This window comes from Microplitis demolitor, chromosome 3 (assembly GCF_026212275.2).
Source record: "Microplitis demolitor isolate Queensland-Clemson2020A chromosome 3, iyMicDemo2.1a, whole genome shotgun sequence".
NCBI classification, from domain to species: Eukaryota; Metazoa; Arthropoda; class Insecta; order Hymenoptera; family Braconidae; genus Microplitis; species Microplitis demolitor.
Genome location: NC_068547.1, coordinates 4,228,975 through 4,249,590, shown reverse-complemented (window position 1 = coordinate 4,249,590; position 20,616 = coordinate 4,228,975). Strand labels below are relative to the sequence as shown.

The 20,616-nt window shown below is 27.5% G+C and overlaps 1 protein-coding gene and 1 long non-coding RNA gene across 7 annotated transcripts; one reads left to right on the top strand and one right to left on the bottom strand.

Annotated features, from left to right (window-relative positions):
- The first annotated feature begins 285 nt into the window (after nt 1-285).
- On the top strand, nt 286-3,513 carry LOC106693350 (uncharacterized). Of its 2 annotated transcripts, none has more exons than XR_001345110.2 (4): nt 286-341; nt 438-715; nt 1,628-1,758; nt 3,266-3,513. It is a non-coding gene; the product is annotated as an uncharacterized LOC106693350 (long non-coding RNA). The 2 variants fall into 2 exon arrangements; XR_001345111.2 differs by having other exon boundaries at nt 327-341; nt 444-715.
- Nucleotides 913-19,310, bottom strand: LOC103580651 (protein lethal(2)essential for life). 5 transcript variants are annotated; one of them, XM_008562484.3, is made up of 20 exons: nt 19,046-19,267; nt 17,896-17,955; nt 17,595-17,785; nt 17,443-17,502; nt 17,296-17,362; nt 17,057-17,224; nt 16,772-16,986; nt 16,354-16,502; nt 16,051-16,187; nt 14,660-14,767; nt 14,373-14,572; nt 13,773-14,051; nt 13,585-13,711; nt 13,381-13,512; nt 12,418-12,579; nt 12,195-12,324; nt 12,036-12,103; nt 6,742-6,993; nt 3,543-3,764; nt 913-1,541 (listed from the first exon to the last, which is right to left on the bottom strand). In XM_008562484.3, the coding sequence occupies exons 1-20, from the start codon at nt 19,253-19,255 to the stop codon at nt 1,434-1,436; spliced, it is 3,045 nt and encodes a 1,014-aa protein (XP_008560706.3). In that variant the 5' UTR covers nt 19,256-19,267; the 3' UTR covers nt 913-1,433. The 5 variants fall into 5 exon arrangements, with proteins under 5 accessions (XP_008560706.3, XP_014296000.1, XP_014295999.1 ...); XM_008562482.2 differs by lacking the exons at nt 913-1,541; nt 3,543-3,764; nt 6,742-6,993 and adding an exon at nt 11,628-11,761 and having other exon boundaries at nt 19,046-19,310; XM_014440514.2 differs by lacking the exons at nt 12,036-12,103; nt 12,195-12,324; nt 12,418-12,579; ... (12 more) ...; nt 17,896-17,955; nt 19,046-19,267 and adding an exon at nt 10,451-10,470 and having other exon boundaries at nt 951-1,541.
- Nucleotides 19,311-20,616: the final 1,306 nt, after the last annotated feature.

Genomic DNA, 20,616 nt, shown 5'->3' with positions numbered 1-20,616 from the left:
CATTAAATAAAAAACTGTTAAACAAAAAGAAAAACAAGTCGGTTTGTTGACTGTTTTGGCGGGTAGAAAAACGTTGCATAACTGCGTATATCGTTCATCGGTTCCTTTTATTCTTTCAATTCGTAAACAACCTAATATATCATTAAATTCAATGTCTAGACACGAAAAGTAAAGTTGTATGGAAGTACACACACTGAAATAAAGTGGCCTACGTGCCGGCTGGGAGGCTGCTGGCATGACATGCATGGTGGGGTATAGAACGTACCAGAAATCTCGTCTTTCGCCGGCTCGATCAATACTCCAATGACAACAAGAATATTTATTTAGAAAACAGCAACAAAGTAATTATTAAACAAATTAAAATATGAATAATTATCGAAAAATTATGACAATATTATTGTAATAATTTGGATGTTAAAGATATTTTAATTTCTGAGTTTTAGGTAAATGCGTAGTAAGTTGACGGTTTAGTAGCCTCGTTCCACTGCGCTCCAGAAGATTCTACGCCGAAGCCGGTCTATAAAAGCGTGCCGGTATGCCGGCTCCCCATCATTTACTAACCAGTCATCGCTACATTCACATCAAGAGAATAGTCGAAAACTCCAAATTATATTTTTAACCATTTTGACTTATTTAACATAAATTAACTGGTGACAACAACATCGAAGGATCATGTAAAGGCAGCAATTGTGCGTGCGGAGCGCGCTAATAACCCGTAAGTCATTTTTATTATTGATGATTACTTTATTTACAAATAATTAATACATTGTATTTCATTTTTTGTTTAATTACTTGGTTTATTGCAATCAAATTTGTCATCTCAATTTAAAATCATTTGAATTTATTTCAAATTATTTCTGAAATTAGAGATTTGTCATTATATTACGTATAATAATTTTTTTAGTACAAAATATATAGTATGTTTCTTATTAATATTATTAATAGTTTAATAAAAACTTAAGGACATTCTCAGACATTGTCTCAACTTTTTAAAAATTTTCAATGACTTTCAGCTGTCATAACTGTAGCAAAATTTAATTAATTAATTAAAGAGAAATTAGAACTTTAATAGAAAAAGTGACAACGTAGAAGTAATTTCGCCGATATAGAATTTTAAAAAAATTACTTACAGTTGACATCAATTGGGAGTTAAACATAATTTGTTGAATAAATTTTAGCCTATGAAATTTGAAAATATGACATTTATTTAAAAAATTTTGAATAATTTCCAATTGATACCAACTATAAGTAATTTTTTTAAATTCTATATCTTGAGGAAATCACTTCTTTCTTTTTTTCAATCAAAGTTTTAATTTTTTTTAATTAATTAATTAAATTTAAATATGGTTATGACAGTTTAAAGTCATTGCATATTTTTAAAAAGTGGGGAGTACTGTCTGAGAATGCTCTTAACAATTAAATATAAATTTTTATCAGATTTCTTCGGTAGTTACAATATGTTTCGTTTCTTCGGGTTTTACTGCTGGTTCTCCGGTTTTAACAATATTAACGATTCTCTCATTAGTGCTCGGCATAAGTTTCTGAAATAAATGAAATAAAAATATAAGAAAAGCATAATAATAAGTTAAGTATAATAATATAAAATATTTTTTTCTTATTTTTCTAGAGTGCCCTACGGGCTTGGCGTAATAAGTAATCCGTACACTTCAGCTTTTACCATTCATCTCATGCTCCTTTGCTGGGTTAGGTTTAATCAAACTCTGCCCATTCTCAATGAATAATTCAAGCAAGTTATAGGTAAGATGAAATTTTTTTTTTAAATCTAAAAAAATTTCAATTAAAAATTGAAAGGCGCTAAATTAATGTACACTCGGCGAAATTAATTGATATCGGTTCGTGTTCTCATACACTGTAAAAAGAGCGGTGTTGAAATGGAGTCAATTTAATACCGATGTAGGTGGTGTTAAATTGGTGTAAAGGCGGAGTAATATTGGTGTCAGAGCGGGGTAAACTGCATCCGTTAAGAGTATTAATTTTGGAAAGCTTATAAACCCAAAAAAAAAGTTATTTATGAAAATTAATAAAAAATATTATTTATTAACAAGTATAAAATATTGAATTAATTGTACTATTTGATACAGTATTAAATTTTCAACACTAAAAAATATTTTTACGCCGGCAGCAGTGTTATTTTAACACCGAAAATTTTAACACCTACACCGTCTGGACTTACCCCGGTTTTTTTTACAGTGTATGACTTGAAAATGAATTTACTGTAGGACTTTTGTTTGTGGGACAAATTTATTGAGAAATATTTCAACTATTAATAGCAATGTTAAATGATTCAACAATTACTAGAAAATTTACTTTCAATGTAAGGTGAAAGACCTAGTACCCGATCAGGGAACTAGTACTCGTTCACTCCATGTATTCGTATATCTATATTTAATAAAATTTAGTAAATATAAATATAAAATACACAAGAGATTGGGTACTAGTTCCCTGATCGGATACTGGGTCTCTTACCTTATCTACAAAAAAAAAAAAAAAAAAAAAAAAAAAAAAAAAAAAAAAAAAAAAAAAGATACGTATTGAAAACAAAAATTGAAAAATAATTTCTTATAACAAAATTTTTAGATTTTTATAACACTATAAAATGTCAGCATGAAAGAAGACTAAATATTTTTAATTGGCGTTCTTACTTTTTTCTCTCACCCAAATGGGTGAATGGTATTATCTTTGTTGCACTAATACAGTAATCAAGAATTTCGGCCGAGTTTTTCTCTTAAAGAAACGAATGTTATCAAAAAATTAAAGCGCACCCCACTAGATTAGACAGTGGTGCATTAATGTGTAGTCTGTAATTTGTTTTCGAAAAAACTCAGACGAAAATATCTGATAACTCTAATACAATATCAAATATACAAGGTCGGGGGGGGGGGGGGGGTAATTTGTGACGCAATATTGATAGGGAGGGTCGCAGAAAATGACATAGCGCGGTGAAGGGGTGGGGGAGGGGTCTTTAAAGTAAAATTTTGCGTGAAGTATATTATGAACAGCCCTAAAATCACCAAAGTATCTATTTACAAAATTTTAAGCTGTTATTTCGAAAAATTTCTATCTACAAACTTTTTTATTAAAATTTATTGAATAGTGTTATACAAATCTAAGTCCCAAATCAAATAACCTGTGGTAGATTTATCTTCAGATGCAGAAGCAATACGACCTGTCATAAATTAATATTGCCGATAGTACTGCGTTTATCTATATCTATAATATAAATATTCTTTTGTTTATGATTTAGTGCTTGCTTTGAACATTCGGGATGTAGCGTCAACAGCATTATCGCCGAATATACAAACGGTGACATACAATATCAATTAATGGAAGCAGATTAAGTTATGTATGTAAAGTTTAATTTAAAAAAAGAAAACAAACAAAAAATTCAATAAAAGCGAATAGATTAAGATCCGGATAGGTAGGAGCTCATAAGCGGGCCCCGCTCGCTGGGCTTTTGAGTTTGAGAGCCAGGATAAGATACCGTCATAAAAAAAAAACATCTATGTATAGATATTCGTTACCTTTTTGGGCGCACTAATTGTAAGCACTCCGTCTGAAGAAAGGCTTGATGTTACTTCCAGTGGATCGTGGCATGAAGGAAGAATATATCTTCTTATAAAGTGCCTACTGATAAAACCGTGCTCGTCCTTTTTTTCTTCGTGCTTAGCTTCCACAATAATATTGTTGTCAACTGTTTTGACGGTTATTTCATCCGGTGAAAATTGTTGAATATCTAAAATCACCTGTAATAAATAATTTACTGGAGCTTAAAAATAAATAACGAGGTACAAATATTATGTTATACGCAAAATATTAAAGTAAGATTATTTTTAAAACTTAATAAAAGCAGTTGATTTGATAAATATAGAAAAAAAAATTTATCAGTATTTGAAACTTTTTACTAAAAATTTCTAGTCCATTTGTAATACATTTTTCTAACACATTGATAGATTCTTTTTTTTTTAGACTCGCGAGTTCGCTCGCGAGTCGAAGTACTGCGATATAATAGCTGCTTTTAACTGTAAATATTAATTTTTTTCTTTTTTATATTAAATATAAAATTTTTACCTCAATATAAAAAAATTAAAAAATATACAATACATAAAATGTAGCTGTTAGCTAACCTACTTGTGTGAAAAATACTCTTAATTAAAAGTTGTAGGTTGACATACAAGTGGGTGAATTAAAATGCTAGTCGTGATGAACGATTATACAAAAAAAAGATCGAGTGTTTCACTTCATTACATAAAACAATATCATATGTTTGATTATTATCATATTCGACTCCAAGATTCATGCAAAGTTAATTATTATTATCAGAAATAAACTAAAGATTATTAATTGTTTACTACTATTTTTATTTTTATCTACGGAAATATATTGACTGTGAGAGTAACGAGGCTAACAAGATAACGTCTCTTGTGTTATTATATTGGCTGTTTGAATTTAAATCTATTTATTTTTTTATATACATTTAGTAAATAGAGAGAGTTAATAGTGAGTTACACTTAACCCTACACCCCCTTGGGGTGTTAAGGGTGTTATAATTATTTTTTATGGTACAACAATATATACAAATATAAAATTTTAAAAAATTGGGTAATTATTTAAGACTGAACTGGGAACTTGAGTCAACATTAAAGTACATAAATGAAAATAAACTAAAGGGAAAAATTTTTGATAGTAGTTAATTAAACTATAATTTATCAGCATTAAATTTTACAAATTTTTATTAATACAAAGTTGATAAAAAATATTTAAAACAAGTATTAAAAACAAATAAAATTACAAAGGAAATTTAGAGATATAATTTCGTATCATTTTCTCCCCCTCTCTTAAAGAGGGGGCATCAGGATATCATTTTTCATTAATAATTAAAATTTATTAATTTCTGTACTATAATTTAAAAATTTATTATTTACTTGATATTGAATTTACTTTTGCGTTTTATAAAATTTAAAATAATGTAACCTAATTAGTAAGTTATTTTTATTTCCTTTTATTTTATTTAATTTTAATACTTATATAATTTTATTTATAATTTAAATTTTGAAAAACACTAAGAAAAGAGCTCTTACTTGATTGTTTTAAACAGACATTGGTGGTTGAATAAAAAAAGATCAAATTTGAATAACATATAATAACTAATAATGAGTTTAAAAAAAAAAACAACAACTTTAAATGGTATTTAAATGGTGGCGTGAAAAATTATAATACAAAAATCATCTAAATTGTATGAGATCATAAAACAAACATCAAAATTGTTAACGAGTTACAATCTATCGTTAAAAAAAATAAGACATCTAAAAGAATAACAATTTAATTTGAATAAGTTATACGTTTTATCCAGTAGTAAAGTCAGATTATTCGATAAGTAAAATCTGAAAAGATATTTTCCAACAAGAGAAAGAATCATTTGCACGGCTTTGTCGATTTTTAGCGTAGTGGTTATAGGGCACAATTAAAGAAGCTTTTAATTTTTAATTTAATATACTAATAAAAGTTTGTTTTTTTTAAATTACATATTTTAGAGATTTGAATATTGTTCTATTTACTCGTGTCGTGGAATTAAAAGATACGTTTATCGTATTTTTTAATTTCCACGACACGCTATAAGCGAAATATTTTAATTTAAAAAATAAAAGTTATTTTTTAGTTGTGATAATTTTCTTTAGATCATTAATAAGAACATAATTTTTGTGATTAATTGATTAGCTAACAGCATTACCTTTAAAATAGCGAACTAAAATCACTTTGAGTTCCATTGTTTATTAATAACTGCTAAAACCTTATAATATCTCGAATTTTTTATTGAATAAGAAGTAAATTACTTAATTTTAATCGATAGATTAAATTAATAGTTTTTTAAATTCATATATATTTCGTTTTTTGTTTTTCAAGGTTTATTTTTAGAAGCGTTTATTAATTACTTTTAAATCGAAAACAGTTTAATAAGTTTTAAACCTCCAACGACTCTTGATTTTTCTGATACTTTTTAAATAGCAAGTATCAGAAAAATCAAGGGTCGTTGAAAAAATCTTGCTGAACATGACATAAAAAAATCCGTAAAACCGAAAATAAAACAATGCATTTCGACGTTATGATAAAAACCCTAAAAACTTAGAGTATAGTAATAGTTGTGATAGAGTGTCATCACTATGACGATATTGAAAAACAAACCTCTTGACGAAATAGCATTCGATAAAAGGTAAACGTATTTATTCCTGAGCAAATATACTCTAAACCTAAAAAATAATTAACATCATAAATTAGAGCTAAACGCTTTGCTTATAAATCGTCTTCAGCATATTAAAAAAATAATAATCAGCATGACTAATCATTACCTAATATTTATACATAATAATGTATAATAAAGGGTTTCATCATAATCATTAGATTATATCATATCTCTTTAAATTTATGTTTACTTATATAACTACGCGATATTTACAGTATGGTCTTTATAATGTTATAATTAATATTATTAATTCGTAATTAGCATTCCAGTAAATAATAATAATAATTATAATAATATGCAAAATATAAACTCTTCAATATTGTGTGCTTTTAATATTCACTGTCAGCTACATTTAAATTTAAAATGAAAATTAATCAAGCCAGTGGTTCGTAAAAATTCGGTAAAATGCGTAAAAAAAAAAAAAAAATTGTTGAATAAATTTGTCTAGAATATTCGTCGCTATCCCATTCATAAATTCTTACCTCGAATTTGTCCTTGTCGCACTGAATAGTGCTCGCGCCACCAGAATTAGATCTTGCGAGAGTTCTCCATGGTCTGTAATACATCGAGGTAGGAAAAATTGAACGTGGTCTATTGATATTCCATGATGAAAGACCAGAAAATAAATCATCACGGCTTATAGCACTACCAAAGTGTTGATCTATGAGCCTTGATGTCGGACGATCAAAGTCATCCCACCAATCGCGAAACATCAAAGGTACCACTGACATATTCTATTGAGGAATAAGTTAATTAGGTATATTAATAAATATATAATGTAATAGATAAAACGATGAGTTATAATTTGTATTATTATCGGCATTAAAAAGTATATACTTTAAGTGAGTGAGGGTTATTAATTAATGAAGTATCATAATTAAATCGAGCTGTACTTTCTGTGAGATTTAATATTCGTTAAATAATTGCATAGACATCTTTTGAATTAAGATCATAGGGTTTGAATAAAATTGTTAGGGTAATAACTGAGGGGCTTTAACACCGAATAATTAATATACTTTTACATACACTGTAAAGAGTCAGAAGTTTTGGAGATGGGTTATGAGTAAATACGGACCTTATTTTATTCATAATTCAGACCGTCACTCAGAGTTGCAGTAAATAAAGAGTTTATTCGGGGTGATTTCCAACTTGGATTTTTTCTTAATCTGCGTTCACTCTGATCCGGAGTTTTGATGGCAAAATACTTCCCTTCGGAGTGAATTTAGTTAATTAAAAATCGTCCACCCCGTATTCATTCTGGATTTAATCCGCGTTTACTCAACAAATTTTTTACAGTGTATATATATAAGCTTAAATAATTATGATAATCTATATGCCGGATAAAATAATTAAAGAACTAATGATTAATGATCTTCAAATTAATTAATAGTATATCATTCAAATATCATATTCATAGTATACGTATTAAGTTAAATTGATTGGAAAAAAAAATTGAGCATTGAACTGGTCAGTAATTTAAATGATCGCACAATTATTTGAATAATTAGATTAAGTGAATTAATGGATTAAGGCTATCAATAATACTAGTAATAGTATATGCGTTCTTCCAAACTAAATACTTAAGTTAGTTTCATTTATTAATATATTTTTTTTTAACTTTATCAACTATAGTTTTATTAAAATTTTGAATAAATTTATTCCATTATTTTTTCAAATAATTCAGTTGATCGTTTATTAAATTAGCGTCTGATTCTTTACTTTTTTTTTTTTTTTAATTTTTAATTACTTTATTTTTATTATTAATTGAATTTAAAAATAAATAATTATTGAGATTTTAATTAAATAATAATTGATAATAATTATGATAAGTACGTCTTAATAATGATAATAATAATTAGAAATAAAAATGGTCAAGCTGTGACTCGAGACAAAAAAATAAACTTTTAACAGCAAACAATCTCAGGTTACATCGAATTTTAAGATTCACAGTGAAAAATGAAAGGTTACTGATTAATTTAGTGTTTATTGCATTCGGATTTTCAATCGCATTTTAAATTAATATATTACTTTTTAAATTTTTAATATTGTTTTTAAAAAACTTTCTTTTTTTTAATTGAAAAAGCCAAGAGATAAAGGATAGAGTGTGTTTATTAAAAAAAAAAAAAAAACGCGTGAATCGAAACATATAATAAGCAAACAAAAAAAAAAAGTAATGATAAGTACAATTACTTAGTATAATTAACTATGCCTATAGGCAATTGCACTCTCTAATCGCGAAGCGCAGTGGATATGCTCTGAATTCATTTAAAAATTTTATTCAATGCTTCTTTTTAATTATTTCATATATTTAAAAGTAATTATCATTCACAAATGTATACTAATTTTTTTTATTTTCATACTTTTGGATTATTAAAAAAAAAAATGATAATTTAAGATTAGTTATAATAAACATTATGTTCCTAACTAGATGTAAATTAAATGAGCCTTAATATAATTATTAAAATAAGAACAAATAAACTCATCGTTATATAGATTTACATTTAATAATTATTAAAGTATAACAAAAATTATACGCACTAATTAGATCGCACTTTTGCTTAACTTCTTAGTTCACAAGCTGAGAAGTAACTGGGAGCTAGTGACGCAAACTCGTGAACTTTAAATAGTTATCTCTCTGGTGGGATAGTTTACTTAAATTGAAAATTACATGAAATTTATGAACCATTTGACACTAAAATAAAGTTTAAGATTTTTCGAAATGATTCACGTTGTCGAAAATATTCTTATGACAAAATACACAAATATAGCAGTCATTAATATAAGAATGAATAAGAAATATTTAAAGATTAGTGAAACAAATATGACGTATATGTAGACAATCGAAGTAATGCTGGAAATTCCATACCTATGAACGTGAATAAAAATAGTGAACATGAAGTATTTTGAGGAAAACGTATTTGAACTAAAATGTATGCTTAGATTACGCATAAATTAAATTAATAAGTACTATTGCTAATTATTTGAAAAAAAATAATAATAATTATAACGTGAGTGAGCGTTTTACAGGGGATTAATATCTTACTGTAAAAAAGAAAATAAAAAAAAATGTTTTAATGTAAACATGAATTATCATTTTTCTTGTAATAATTGTACATCGATCGATCAATATTATTTTGGGATATTAATTATAGCTATATAAAGGTAATCAAACTGCTAATTTATATAATATTGATAATTTAGAATCAACTAATAATAAGAAAAATTTTTTTTTTGCTTAAATAATCGCTATCGATTACTTCAATGACTTAATAACATTAAATACAAAAGTAAATTACAAAATTTAGTATCTTTAATAATAAGACTTTTAGTAATTAAGCAACTACTAAACCTCATAGTCATACAACAACTATCACTACATTATTCCAATTAATTTAAAAAAAAAAAAAAAGAAAAAAAAACAAACAAAAAAAAAAATAATGTAGTTTTTAATAAATATTATTTGACATGAAAATTTACTTACATTTTGATAAAGTCATGTAAATGCATAATAGGGGTGTAAAATTAATATGTGACTAACTGGATAAAACGAAAAATTAATAATTAATATAAAGCATTTATTACTATTATTATTTGTCAACGGCGAGCAAATGTATTATACATACATAGATATTTATATCATAGCATGTCGCAAACTTGAAATAAAGTTTTTATTGTAAAGCTATGTAGTAAAAAAATGTCACCACCTATAATGTTGGCTTTTGAACCTTAAATACCATTAAATAATCTTGTATCGAGTAACCATCAATTCTAATGTGGAAATAACAACATGTAATAATTAAACTGAAATAAAATACCTTGTATCAACATTACTACTATCATTAAATATGTATTAATAACTTGTCAAATTATCAGGTAAATAAAAACGTATGCAAGTTCCAACAATCGTAATTGGTTTTATTTTTATTCCCTCATATATTAAACCTATCAGGTCTGGATATACTCAAAATTTTTATAAGAAAGTGACTTACAAAATGCAAAAAGACTATTGCAGATAAGGTAAAGGTACCGTTTTTGGCCACTTTTGGACACTCGAAAAATTTGAATAAAATAATTTGAAAAAGACGCAATGACATATTTAATTTTTTAAATATTTTTCAAAATACTTTTATCTTGCTATTAAAATAGAAATTTTATTTTGCACTTTTTTATTAATTAAAATAAAGTATTAACCTTTCGTTTCTTGCCCGACGATTTTCACCGCGCGGCGAGCACTGTGCCGCCCATGCTAAATGAAATGCGAAGTTGCCAAATCACAATGCTATGAATTATTTCTTACAGTAACAACAGTACGTTTGGCAACATGGTTACAAAAATTGAATCGACGATTTAACTCGCATAATGAGCACTGTGCCGCTTTTTCACATTCTTGTTATAGATAAACATACATTTTTTATATTTGAAATGTATATTTATTAATTATACATATATTTTATAAGAATACACATTTCAAAGAGAGAATTGATTAAGTATAAAGTCACAAATACCCATACAGTAACTTTTATTGAATTTTAGTTAAAAAGGCGGCGTCACGCTCATAGCGCGAGTAACAAAAGGTTAAATGTCCAAAAATGGAGCAATGGCCACAGATGGTACCTCTAAACTATTTCTATCATATTTGAAGATATCTTAGTTACTTATTATCTTATTTTATTTATTACACGCATCAAGCGCGAAAACATTTTTTTTTTTGCAAGTTTTTTTATTAGTGATTATCAATCATTTATAATATAATCACCATCGTTGCTTACTACTCTCCATGGAGAATCGATGCATTGATTAAGCAAAAAGTAGGTGGCATCTGTAAGCTTTATCGGTTTTGCTTTAAAAAGTCATTGGCAAATTGTTTCAACTGAGTGTGATCAAAGCTTGTTTTCACGTAAATGATTACCTACCGACCCAAGTAAAGAATAATCTGTTGGAGCCAAGTCTGACGAATGAGGTGGGTGTAGTACTATTTCTCAGCCGAGCACCCATATTTTGAATCGTATACTTTTAGCAATGCGTGTTCGAAATTGATCATGGGAATTAATTTGCTGAAATCAATTAATAATACACACCAAGTACATTCGAATCATTTTTTTTTAATTCGTTTGTTTCTATTGAAATTTTTCTCATGATTTAAAATTTTGCCTGCTACTGCATTTTTTAGATTTTGTTAATTTTTATAGAGTAAATTTTTATCATTTGTAAAAAGGCCTGCATGTATACTTGGCACGATTTTTTTGCAGAAATTCTATTTTTGGTAGGATTACTTATTTTCTGCCGTAGTACAGTATTGTATTACTTATTAGCTAACTATAATCAAAAGCTAAAGATAATTTTAAAAAATAAAATAGCATGATTAATAAAATATATTTTTTAATTAAAACATTTTATACAAATTTTAAGTACATAATGGGTTTATTATTGTGAACTAGGTATTTTTAATTCTGGTGAGATTTGAAGACGTTCAATATCATTTAATGTTGAAATTCCTTTTTCCTGAAAATGAAAATTAAAAATAGTATATTGTATGACGTAAAGAAAAACAGGAGTGTATGCTATCTAGACTATATCCATACAGTACTGTCTAAAATTTTCTTTTTGCAGCAAGTACTCAGTACTATCCCAGAGAGTAGCCACTACTATTTTCTTTTCCGTATACGATATTGTTATTCTAAATAAATTTAGTAGTACTCGAGCAGTTACGTACTGACTGCAGGTTGCTCGTTTATTTTATTTAAATAAAAATTTTCATTTAAAAGATTTAACTTACGTGATATTCTTTCCATTTATCATAATTTTGTTTCATATGTGTTACTAATTCTGGCATGTCAATAAAAGCTGTTCAAAAGTATCAAAGACAAAAAAATTATTCTTTTATAAAAAACTAAAAATCAGTTAGCTAAATATTAAATACATATAGAATGCATACCATCCCATGCTTCGATCATATCATTGATAATATAATCGACAAATCCAATTTGAGATTTAGGAATAGAGCAAGAATTACGATCAAACATGGGCATTACAACTGGCATTTTTCGTTTCTTTTCTTCGTCAGTCTGCAATAAATATTTTAATTATTTTATTACAATTATTATTATTTATTTTTTTAAATTTTTTCTTCAATATTTTTGAAGTATTCTTTTAATAACCTGATTAAAATATTCTTGGGCTATCCTTTTAGCCCACTCGATACAACATTTGAGGGGGCGAGTAGGATTAGATACATCAGCACATTTAATCATCATTATTTTTACTAGTGTTACATTTTCCGGCTGTAGTAATGTTGTCATATCAATTCCATCAGAGTTATACTGGAATCATCATAACAAAAGGTATAATTACTGTTATTTCATTAATACAGTCGACTACCCGTCATAAGCCTGGTTTACGGATCATAGGAGAAACTTTTCTTGGATTTCAGACTTCCCACTATCGTGCATTTAGTTTTGTTCTCGACTGCCCGTTATAAGCCTGTTTTATTTTATATCATTTTAAACATCATATTTACATTTTGTTACATACGCGACTATCCCGATTTTCCTGCTGCTTATAGCGCTGAAATAAATACTTATCTTTTTACACTAATAATAATTATAATGCAAACAATTATAATGATAACGGTATTGATTGCAGTAATAATTAAAATAATAATTTTATTGATGAACTTAATGCTTAATAAAACTTTTCAACTGTAACAGAAGCTTTGAATATAATTCATGATTACAATTATGAACAATAAATTATATTTTACTTAATAATGATTAAATTATTATCCGCGAAACATAGATAGTAAATTTCCATCATTAATTTGTATATTTTTCCTATTCTTAGTTTATAATTTTGATAATTTTAACGGAGGCTTATAACGGGCTCTCTGGTACGAAACTTCTTAGAGTGGTTAAGTGGGGGAAGTTTTTTGGATTCAGTAACTCCCGATTGAGGGAAAGAGGCTTATGAAGGGCAGGTTTATGCCGGGCAGTCCTCTACTGGAAAAAATTGATTATTAGGTAAAACAGGCCATTAATATAAAATAACTATTTTCTCAAACTACCCTTTTCATAAATTTTTTCACTAGTAAAATAACTTATTTTAAATAAAATACTTTTATTTACCTCATCGCCACCTCTACCACTACAAATATTAACAAATTTTGCCAAGTGTTCAAAGTGTTTCGTCATTTCCGTTGCTAAAATCATATCTATAATATTTTGCCTTATGGTTTTATACGTTTCTCTATCTAAATTCTGCAGCGAAAATATCCTATATTATATCCAATCATAAATTTAATTTATAATAAATAATTTTAAAATACAAACTTTAAAAATGTTAACATTATCATCAGCCAATGTCAATTTGAATGTCAATGCTGCGTGATGAGACTCAAGAACTGATAGATCGTTGTAAAGAATAGCTAATTTATTATCAGCGTTACATAAAAATTGACTGAAAAATAATTAAATTAATGTACACAATAAATTATAAATGAATAAGACATTCAATTTACCTGGATTTACCAGGGTGATCGATATCATGCGCCGCTGCGGCAATCAATGCAGCAACCTCATCAAGAGGTTCTAATACCATTTGCAGTCGTTCTGATTGCATAAATCTTGCCGTTGCTTGTAAAACATCTGCTGCATGAGTAGAATTATGATAACTATTGTCCAAATGATACTTATATTCAATTACGGTAAGCCAATTTTGTAAAGTTGTTTCATCGCAATTTAATCTAGCCGGAACATTATATCGACACATGAGATTCATTCCTAAATGAACCAGCGGCCTGTTAATGATAAATTTTATTTTTAAAAAATTATGAAATTTATTTATCAACGTAACTTGATCCTCTCGTAGTCAAATACTGCAGAACTCTATTAACTCGGACGTACTGATAGAAGTATTTATTTGATATTAATAAATGTATTTATTTGAAACATCGGGTGGGGGCGGCGTAGCTCGTAGTGGGGGTCAAGATTGAGGAGAAGTTCCGAGATAATGGAATCCGAGTTAATAAAGTTCGACTGTATATTCTAAAGTTAATATTTTAAACCTCTAACGATTTATAAATTTGACTTATTTCACAAAAATAATTTTTGTTATAAACCTTCTATCAGTTAGTACTTCTAAATAAAAAATATCAAAATCCCAGTCAAGACTTCGTTCTAATAATTTATCAATTTCTCTCGGTCCTTGTGGAGTTTTGGCTTGCATTCGATTGTTTATTGAATGTCCGATTTTCATAGCTACACTTCGCATTGAATCGTTTGATGATCTTCGAGAATCACGAATATAGTGAGACGTTTTCTATTAGATCACATCATAAACATTTTTATAGTTCTTTGTATCTTACTAATAATAAATAAATAAATAAAAAAAAAAACTTTGTCTTACTGATAAAAGAGCTTCCACTAAATCCGATGCAACTGGATCATTATAAATTTTTGTATCTTCTTTCAGATACGGCCTGTAAAGTTCTGTTGTTTTAAGAGCTTCAATCGCCTTATAACATGAAAAAACATTTTTTTTTAATTAGTATTATAAATTTTATATGAATAATATATTCGTCTTTTTGGTAATTGTGTACAATCATGGCACCACCTGTTTTTTTCAAGTAAAAATTCAGGTATAGAAAAATTGCTTTGAAACCTATTTCGACCTCAAGCATTTTGGCGGATTGAAGATATATTTGATTAATTAGGTATTTTTTAAGCATGTAAGCTACACGCTGAAAAAAAAGTAGTTATAGTTCCCATCTTAACGAAGTATTCCCATCCTTACATTTTAATAATTCTCATTCTTTTATGTATTTTCCTATTAGAGATAGTAAGAATTCTTATCTAGATGGTAACTATTACTGTCGAAGATGGTAACCATTCTCATCCGTGATGATAATCATTATTATCAGAAGGCAAAATTAAAAATTTTTTCAGACATTAGAAATACTACTATCCAGACAGTAAGTATTACTATTTAGATGGCATCTATTACTATTGGCAATAGTAACTATCACTATACCAGAAATGAATAGTTAACATAAAAGCATAATAATGATTATCACATACAGATGGTAATCATTCCCTATTACAGAATGGTGATAGAAATTTTTTTTCAGCGTGGATAAGTTAATACCCAAGGTATAAAATATGCAATATTTTAAGATCATCTTTGTTTTTTTTTTAGTTCCGTGGTACACTGCACTAATTGACATAATTTTCTTATTATTTCATGCATTGACTCTTAAGTCAACCACCAAGACTTAAGGTAAATGCCTAGGTGCCATAATAAATAGTATCTTCGCCCTGACGGGGCGGAGTTAACGGACTCAGTAAGGTTATGTTAACATGATCTTGCCTTAGACTACATATAATAGTACGCACCGAGTTAAAACTGTATTGCGGACTTCAACTCAACACTATACTAGCAAGGCAAGGCGAATACCGTTCAAACTACTTGAATCCAAATGTTAGATAAGCTGTTGTATATCATGATAGTATAGAAATAACAGAAATATGCCAATTTTTAAGTATTAGAAAATTTATTTTTGAAAATTTTCAAGATTTCATGTTATATTGCTCAATTTTGTATATTTGAGGTGCAAGGCTCGGATAGATATCTAGTGTTGAAGACTAAAATGCATACAGAAAACTTCATGCATGTAAGTAAACACGCAAAAAAAGTTTATTTATAGAAATTTAAGGTGTAAGAACTTGGAACTTTGAAAAATGTGTAGAGCCTTGATTGTAAACAATTACTGTCTTTTTTTTTTAAGTATAAAGCAATACCCTATCAATCTGCAATGCTAATTCAGGATTTGTAGCATTTATTTCAGTCATGACATTCGTCAAAAGTATCATTACTTTAGTTATTGGAGCTTCCAGCGGTAAGTTGTTTAATTTTTGTAAACTTGATCGTCGTTGAGCTATTAAATATGTAAAAAATAAATACAATACTATCATTTAAACAGCAATATATTATAAGTCAACAGCTACCGGAAAGTGTGAGTAATTTATAAAAATATCAAGAAAATATACTACATAAAAAAAGATAACGTTTATCATAGATAAGATAAAATAATAAATCCTTACTTCCGAGATCACTGCCAACTGATTTAAGATCGTAGGAACCGCGACGAAGTGAGTGCAGACTACCGCGAGGATTTTGTCCACTAAATGTCATTCCAATATTTTCCAATAAGTACATGGTATCGTGAATGTAAACATAATGGGTCGGTTTTCTGATAAAAATAAATATAAATAAATAATCATTAACTTTTATTCCATACACTGTAAGAAATTTTCAGATTAAATCCGGAGCGGATGTTTTTTTATTTATTCAATTCCCTAGAAATGAAATTTACTCCTAAGAGTTAATCATTTTTTTTAAACTTCTGAACTTTAAGTGGCAAAGAGAATTCGGATTAAAATAAAATCCATATTATAGTCACGATTTTTTACAGTGTACTTTAAATTACATGATTTAAAAATAAAAAAAAAAAATACCTACTTTCCCGAGGCACAGAATGGGATAATTCTACAGTTAATTGTAATTGTATCATTAAACTTTCTCCTGCAATTCATGTTACCCTCGAATTCTCTGCCACGTTGCAGTTGCTGATCCATCAATACAAAATTTTCATATGATATTATTTCGGAAAGATTACTTCCTAAAATTTCGTCATACTTGTAGCCCAATAGTTTTTCGCTTGCTCTATTAACGAACTAAAATTTGAATTTTTTTTTTTTGAACTTTATCTTTAATATATAATTTAAGCCTTATTAATATACTTACGCGAACTATATGTTGATCATCAGTTATATGCACCATATCTCGGCATCTATCCATGGCTACATAAAGCGCATGTGCTGCAGCAAGTTGCATTCTTGGTTGTATTTCACTTACATAGATCCCGATCAATTGATTACTTAGCATTACATCGTGTGAACATTCCATCATTGCCTAAAAAAATTTAATAAGAAACAACTAAAAAAGTGAAAAATATACCCTTACATATTTTGCCGCCTACTTACTCTACTATAACCGACATTAAGCAGATCCAATGTCATTATTTTCTCTGTGTTGGCTGCCGTAAAAAATCTTTATTAATAGAAAAATAAATAATTATAAATTCTTATTATATTAAATAAGCTAAATGTTAAATAAAAAATATTACTTACGACTTCTTAACTAAGGCTAAAATTACGCTACTGTGATGATAGTTCGTGGCTCGTATAGCTCTTGCAAAAAAAAAATTGTATCATACTACTAAATAATTGTTTTATTTTTATTATAAAATATAATTATAAAAATAATAATAATAAATGTGTACTGGCAAATTGCATCGGCATCTGATGCTCGATGACCTCTACGATCGATTATTATCAAATCGTGGCATCGATTTTGAAAAATTTCAACTGCTTGCTCCGCGTTTTTGGCTATCGACACGCTCCATCCTAAATTTCTTGATACTGTATTTAAAACGTCCAACTGTTGATCATCTCGAGGAAATACCAATAAAATCTACATGAATGAAAAGTGGCAATTAAATATCAAAAAAAAATTTTTAATTTAAATAAATGTTTTTTTTTGAAAAATGTTCCTTGAGTTTTAATTGGAGTTGTTTCCTCTACCTTAACTATTTGAGATGAAGCTGCTATCGATAAAGTTGATTTAAAATCCTGCGGTCCATTCTGAAAAAAAAAATAAATATAAATATATGTAAATAACCTTTGCTTAAAAATTGTAAATTAAAATTAATTATAACAGACAGAATCAAAACATACCGAGTAGGACAAAGGAAAATTATCTACTACTATTTGATCATTTACAATATCTAATTTTTCGCGACGACGAGTACGAGGATCTTTTGTAAAATATTTTTTATTTGTGTTTATAAAATTTTTCATAAGTATTTTTTTTTTTTTTTTTGTTAGATCGTACAACAAAAGACAATCATAATCAACTGATTCTTAAGGCATTTTCAGACAATTCCCTCTACTTTTTAAAAATAATTATTGATCTTGAACTGTCATAACAGTATTAAAATTTTATTAATTAATTTAAAAAAAAATAAATGTATTAATTGAAAAAAGGACAACGCAGTTATAATTTCGTCGAGATATAGATTTAAAAAAAAATTACTTACAATTGTTATCAATTAGGAGTTTTATGAAATTTGTTGAATAAATTTTAAAATTCAAATTATAAAATCGACATGAAGATTTTACTAAAACTTATTTAACAAATTTCGTTTAACCCCTAATTCAAATCAACTGTAATCAATTTTTTTTAAACCTGTATCTCAGCGAAATTGTAACTGTGTTCTTTTTTTGATTAATGCTTAAACTTTTTTTTAATTAAAAATCAAAATTTTAATACGGTCATTGCAATTGAAAGTCATATATTTTTAAAAAGTGGGGGGAGAGGGGCACTGTCTAAGAATTTACTTAAATCAAGAAAGAAGATAAATACGTCACTATTTCAATAACATATATTAATCAACAACTTGTAATAAAAATTTTAAAAAAGTTGTTTATATTTGGACTAAAGATTTTTTTTTATATAAATAATTTATTATATGAAAATAATTTTTATTAACACATTTTACAAAAAAAAAAAACTCCGAAATTTAAATCAATGCATGCATATATTTTTCACTCATTTTCATTACTATTTCCTATCACTATGTACCTTAAAAAAAATTAGCTCAATTGCATTATTTAATAACGACAAATAATTATAATATAAAATATATCAGTATTGTATATATCAAAGGCATACATCACTAACTAAAGGGCTGGTTGGGAGAACCATCACTTGCATTTTATTTGAATTCGAGAATAATTTTCTTCGGCTCAATCTCCCGCAAAAAATAGAAAAAAATCTCGAAGACCACGATTCTGATTGATTATCATTTATAATCACATCATCGATGCCCGTGGATCCGGAAATATATAAAGTTCGGTGAGTTAATCGTCTAGTATCACACATTTTTTATTATTCACCATTAAATTTATTACGAAAAAGTATATTAATTTACACATAAAAAAACTATTTATCAATGAAAATAATCACTTACAAACACAAGACACATTTCATAGATAAACTTTATTTTTCATTAAATATAAATTTTATTTTAAATAATAAACTCGTTAAGATTTATCACATTGCAGTTTTTTCACAAAAAAAAAAAAAAAAAAAAAATTTATAAACAACGCGTATAAAATGTAAGTGATATTTATATAAACTGTCAACGTTATGAACATTAAAGTCAAAGTTATACTGACTGAGATAATTTTCAAGCTAGTGTTCTCGCACTTGAGAAACTATCAATGATAAGAAAATTTTACGTTTCAATATCTTAATAAAAAAATGATAATAATAATAGTTAAAAAAAAAATAAATAAATAAATAAAAAAACAATGCGCCGTTGAAGGCCAACTAAGCTAATATCAAGAATGACAATCAACGGTTGAGTTGAGAAAAATATGTCCTACTTGTTTCTCAGTTGTCTATCTCAGCCGTCAATCAATAAAGGTATACAACCCAATTTATTACTTAAAGAGCTGAAGTGAATTCACCGAGGGCACATAATAAACTGATAGCTGAAGAACTAAGAGCGCAAGCGCTAAATCATACAGGTGTACTTTGTCTATTAACAAAACTTTCTTTCTTCACTTCCAGACAATCATTTATAATAAATGAGATTATTCATAAGTTTCATAAATTATTAGTCGAACAATGAAAACTTTATCAAGACACTAACCACCCCTTTTATCGTGCTCTCTTTATTAATCAATTACCCCTACTCAAATACTTATGAACTATCATGTTTTAACTGCTGAGCTTAAAATAATTTATGAACCCGGTATGAAGTACAGACAAAGAGTTCAAGTTATCTTTAGAAGGTTAACAAACTCCACGTTTCTGCTAAAATAAAGGGTTGTCGCGACAGTGGTATAAATAGTTAAAAATAACATCGGTTATCAACCCTTGCTATATTACATACACTATTATTATAACTTACTCGATTAGCAAACTCTACGAACAATTGTTACAACATGTTATACACAAGTTTGCAACAAATTACGACATATTTATTATTCATTTATAATACCAGGTGTATATTTTTGCATTTATCGTGGTGGGGAAAACATGCGCAAATGAGTGTGGAGTGCACTTGCTCGCAAACCACTGACACAACCACTTTACTTTTAAAAAAGCTCTGCCATTTTACTGGATTGAGGATATTGAAATAGACAAGGCACTTGGTGTACCATAAGTTGATACATTTTATATACATTAGGACTATCTACAAAAGATATCGAATTGATACTGACACGAATTAGCAT

What these genes read in the sequence shown, in the direction of transcription:
- LOC103580651 (XM_008562484.3), bottom strand. Translation starts at nt 19,255, where the DNA reads ATGTGTGATACTAGACGATTAACTCACCGAACTTTATATATTTCCGGA. An exon ending in TAGCATTGCAGATTGATAGG is followed by an intron (nt 14,768 to 16,050) that starts GTATTGCTTTAT and finishes TCATGTTATAAG; the next exon opens with GCGATTGAAGCTCTTAAAAC. An exon ending in GAAGTACTAACTGATAGAAG is followed by an intron (nt 14,052 to 14,372) that starts GTTTATAACAAA and finishes TATCATTAACAG; the next exon opens with GCCGCTGGTTCATTTAGGAA.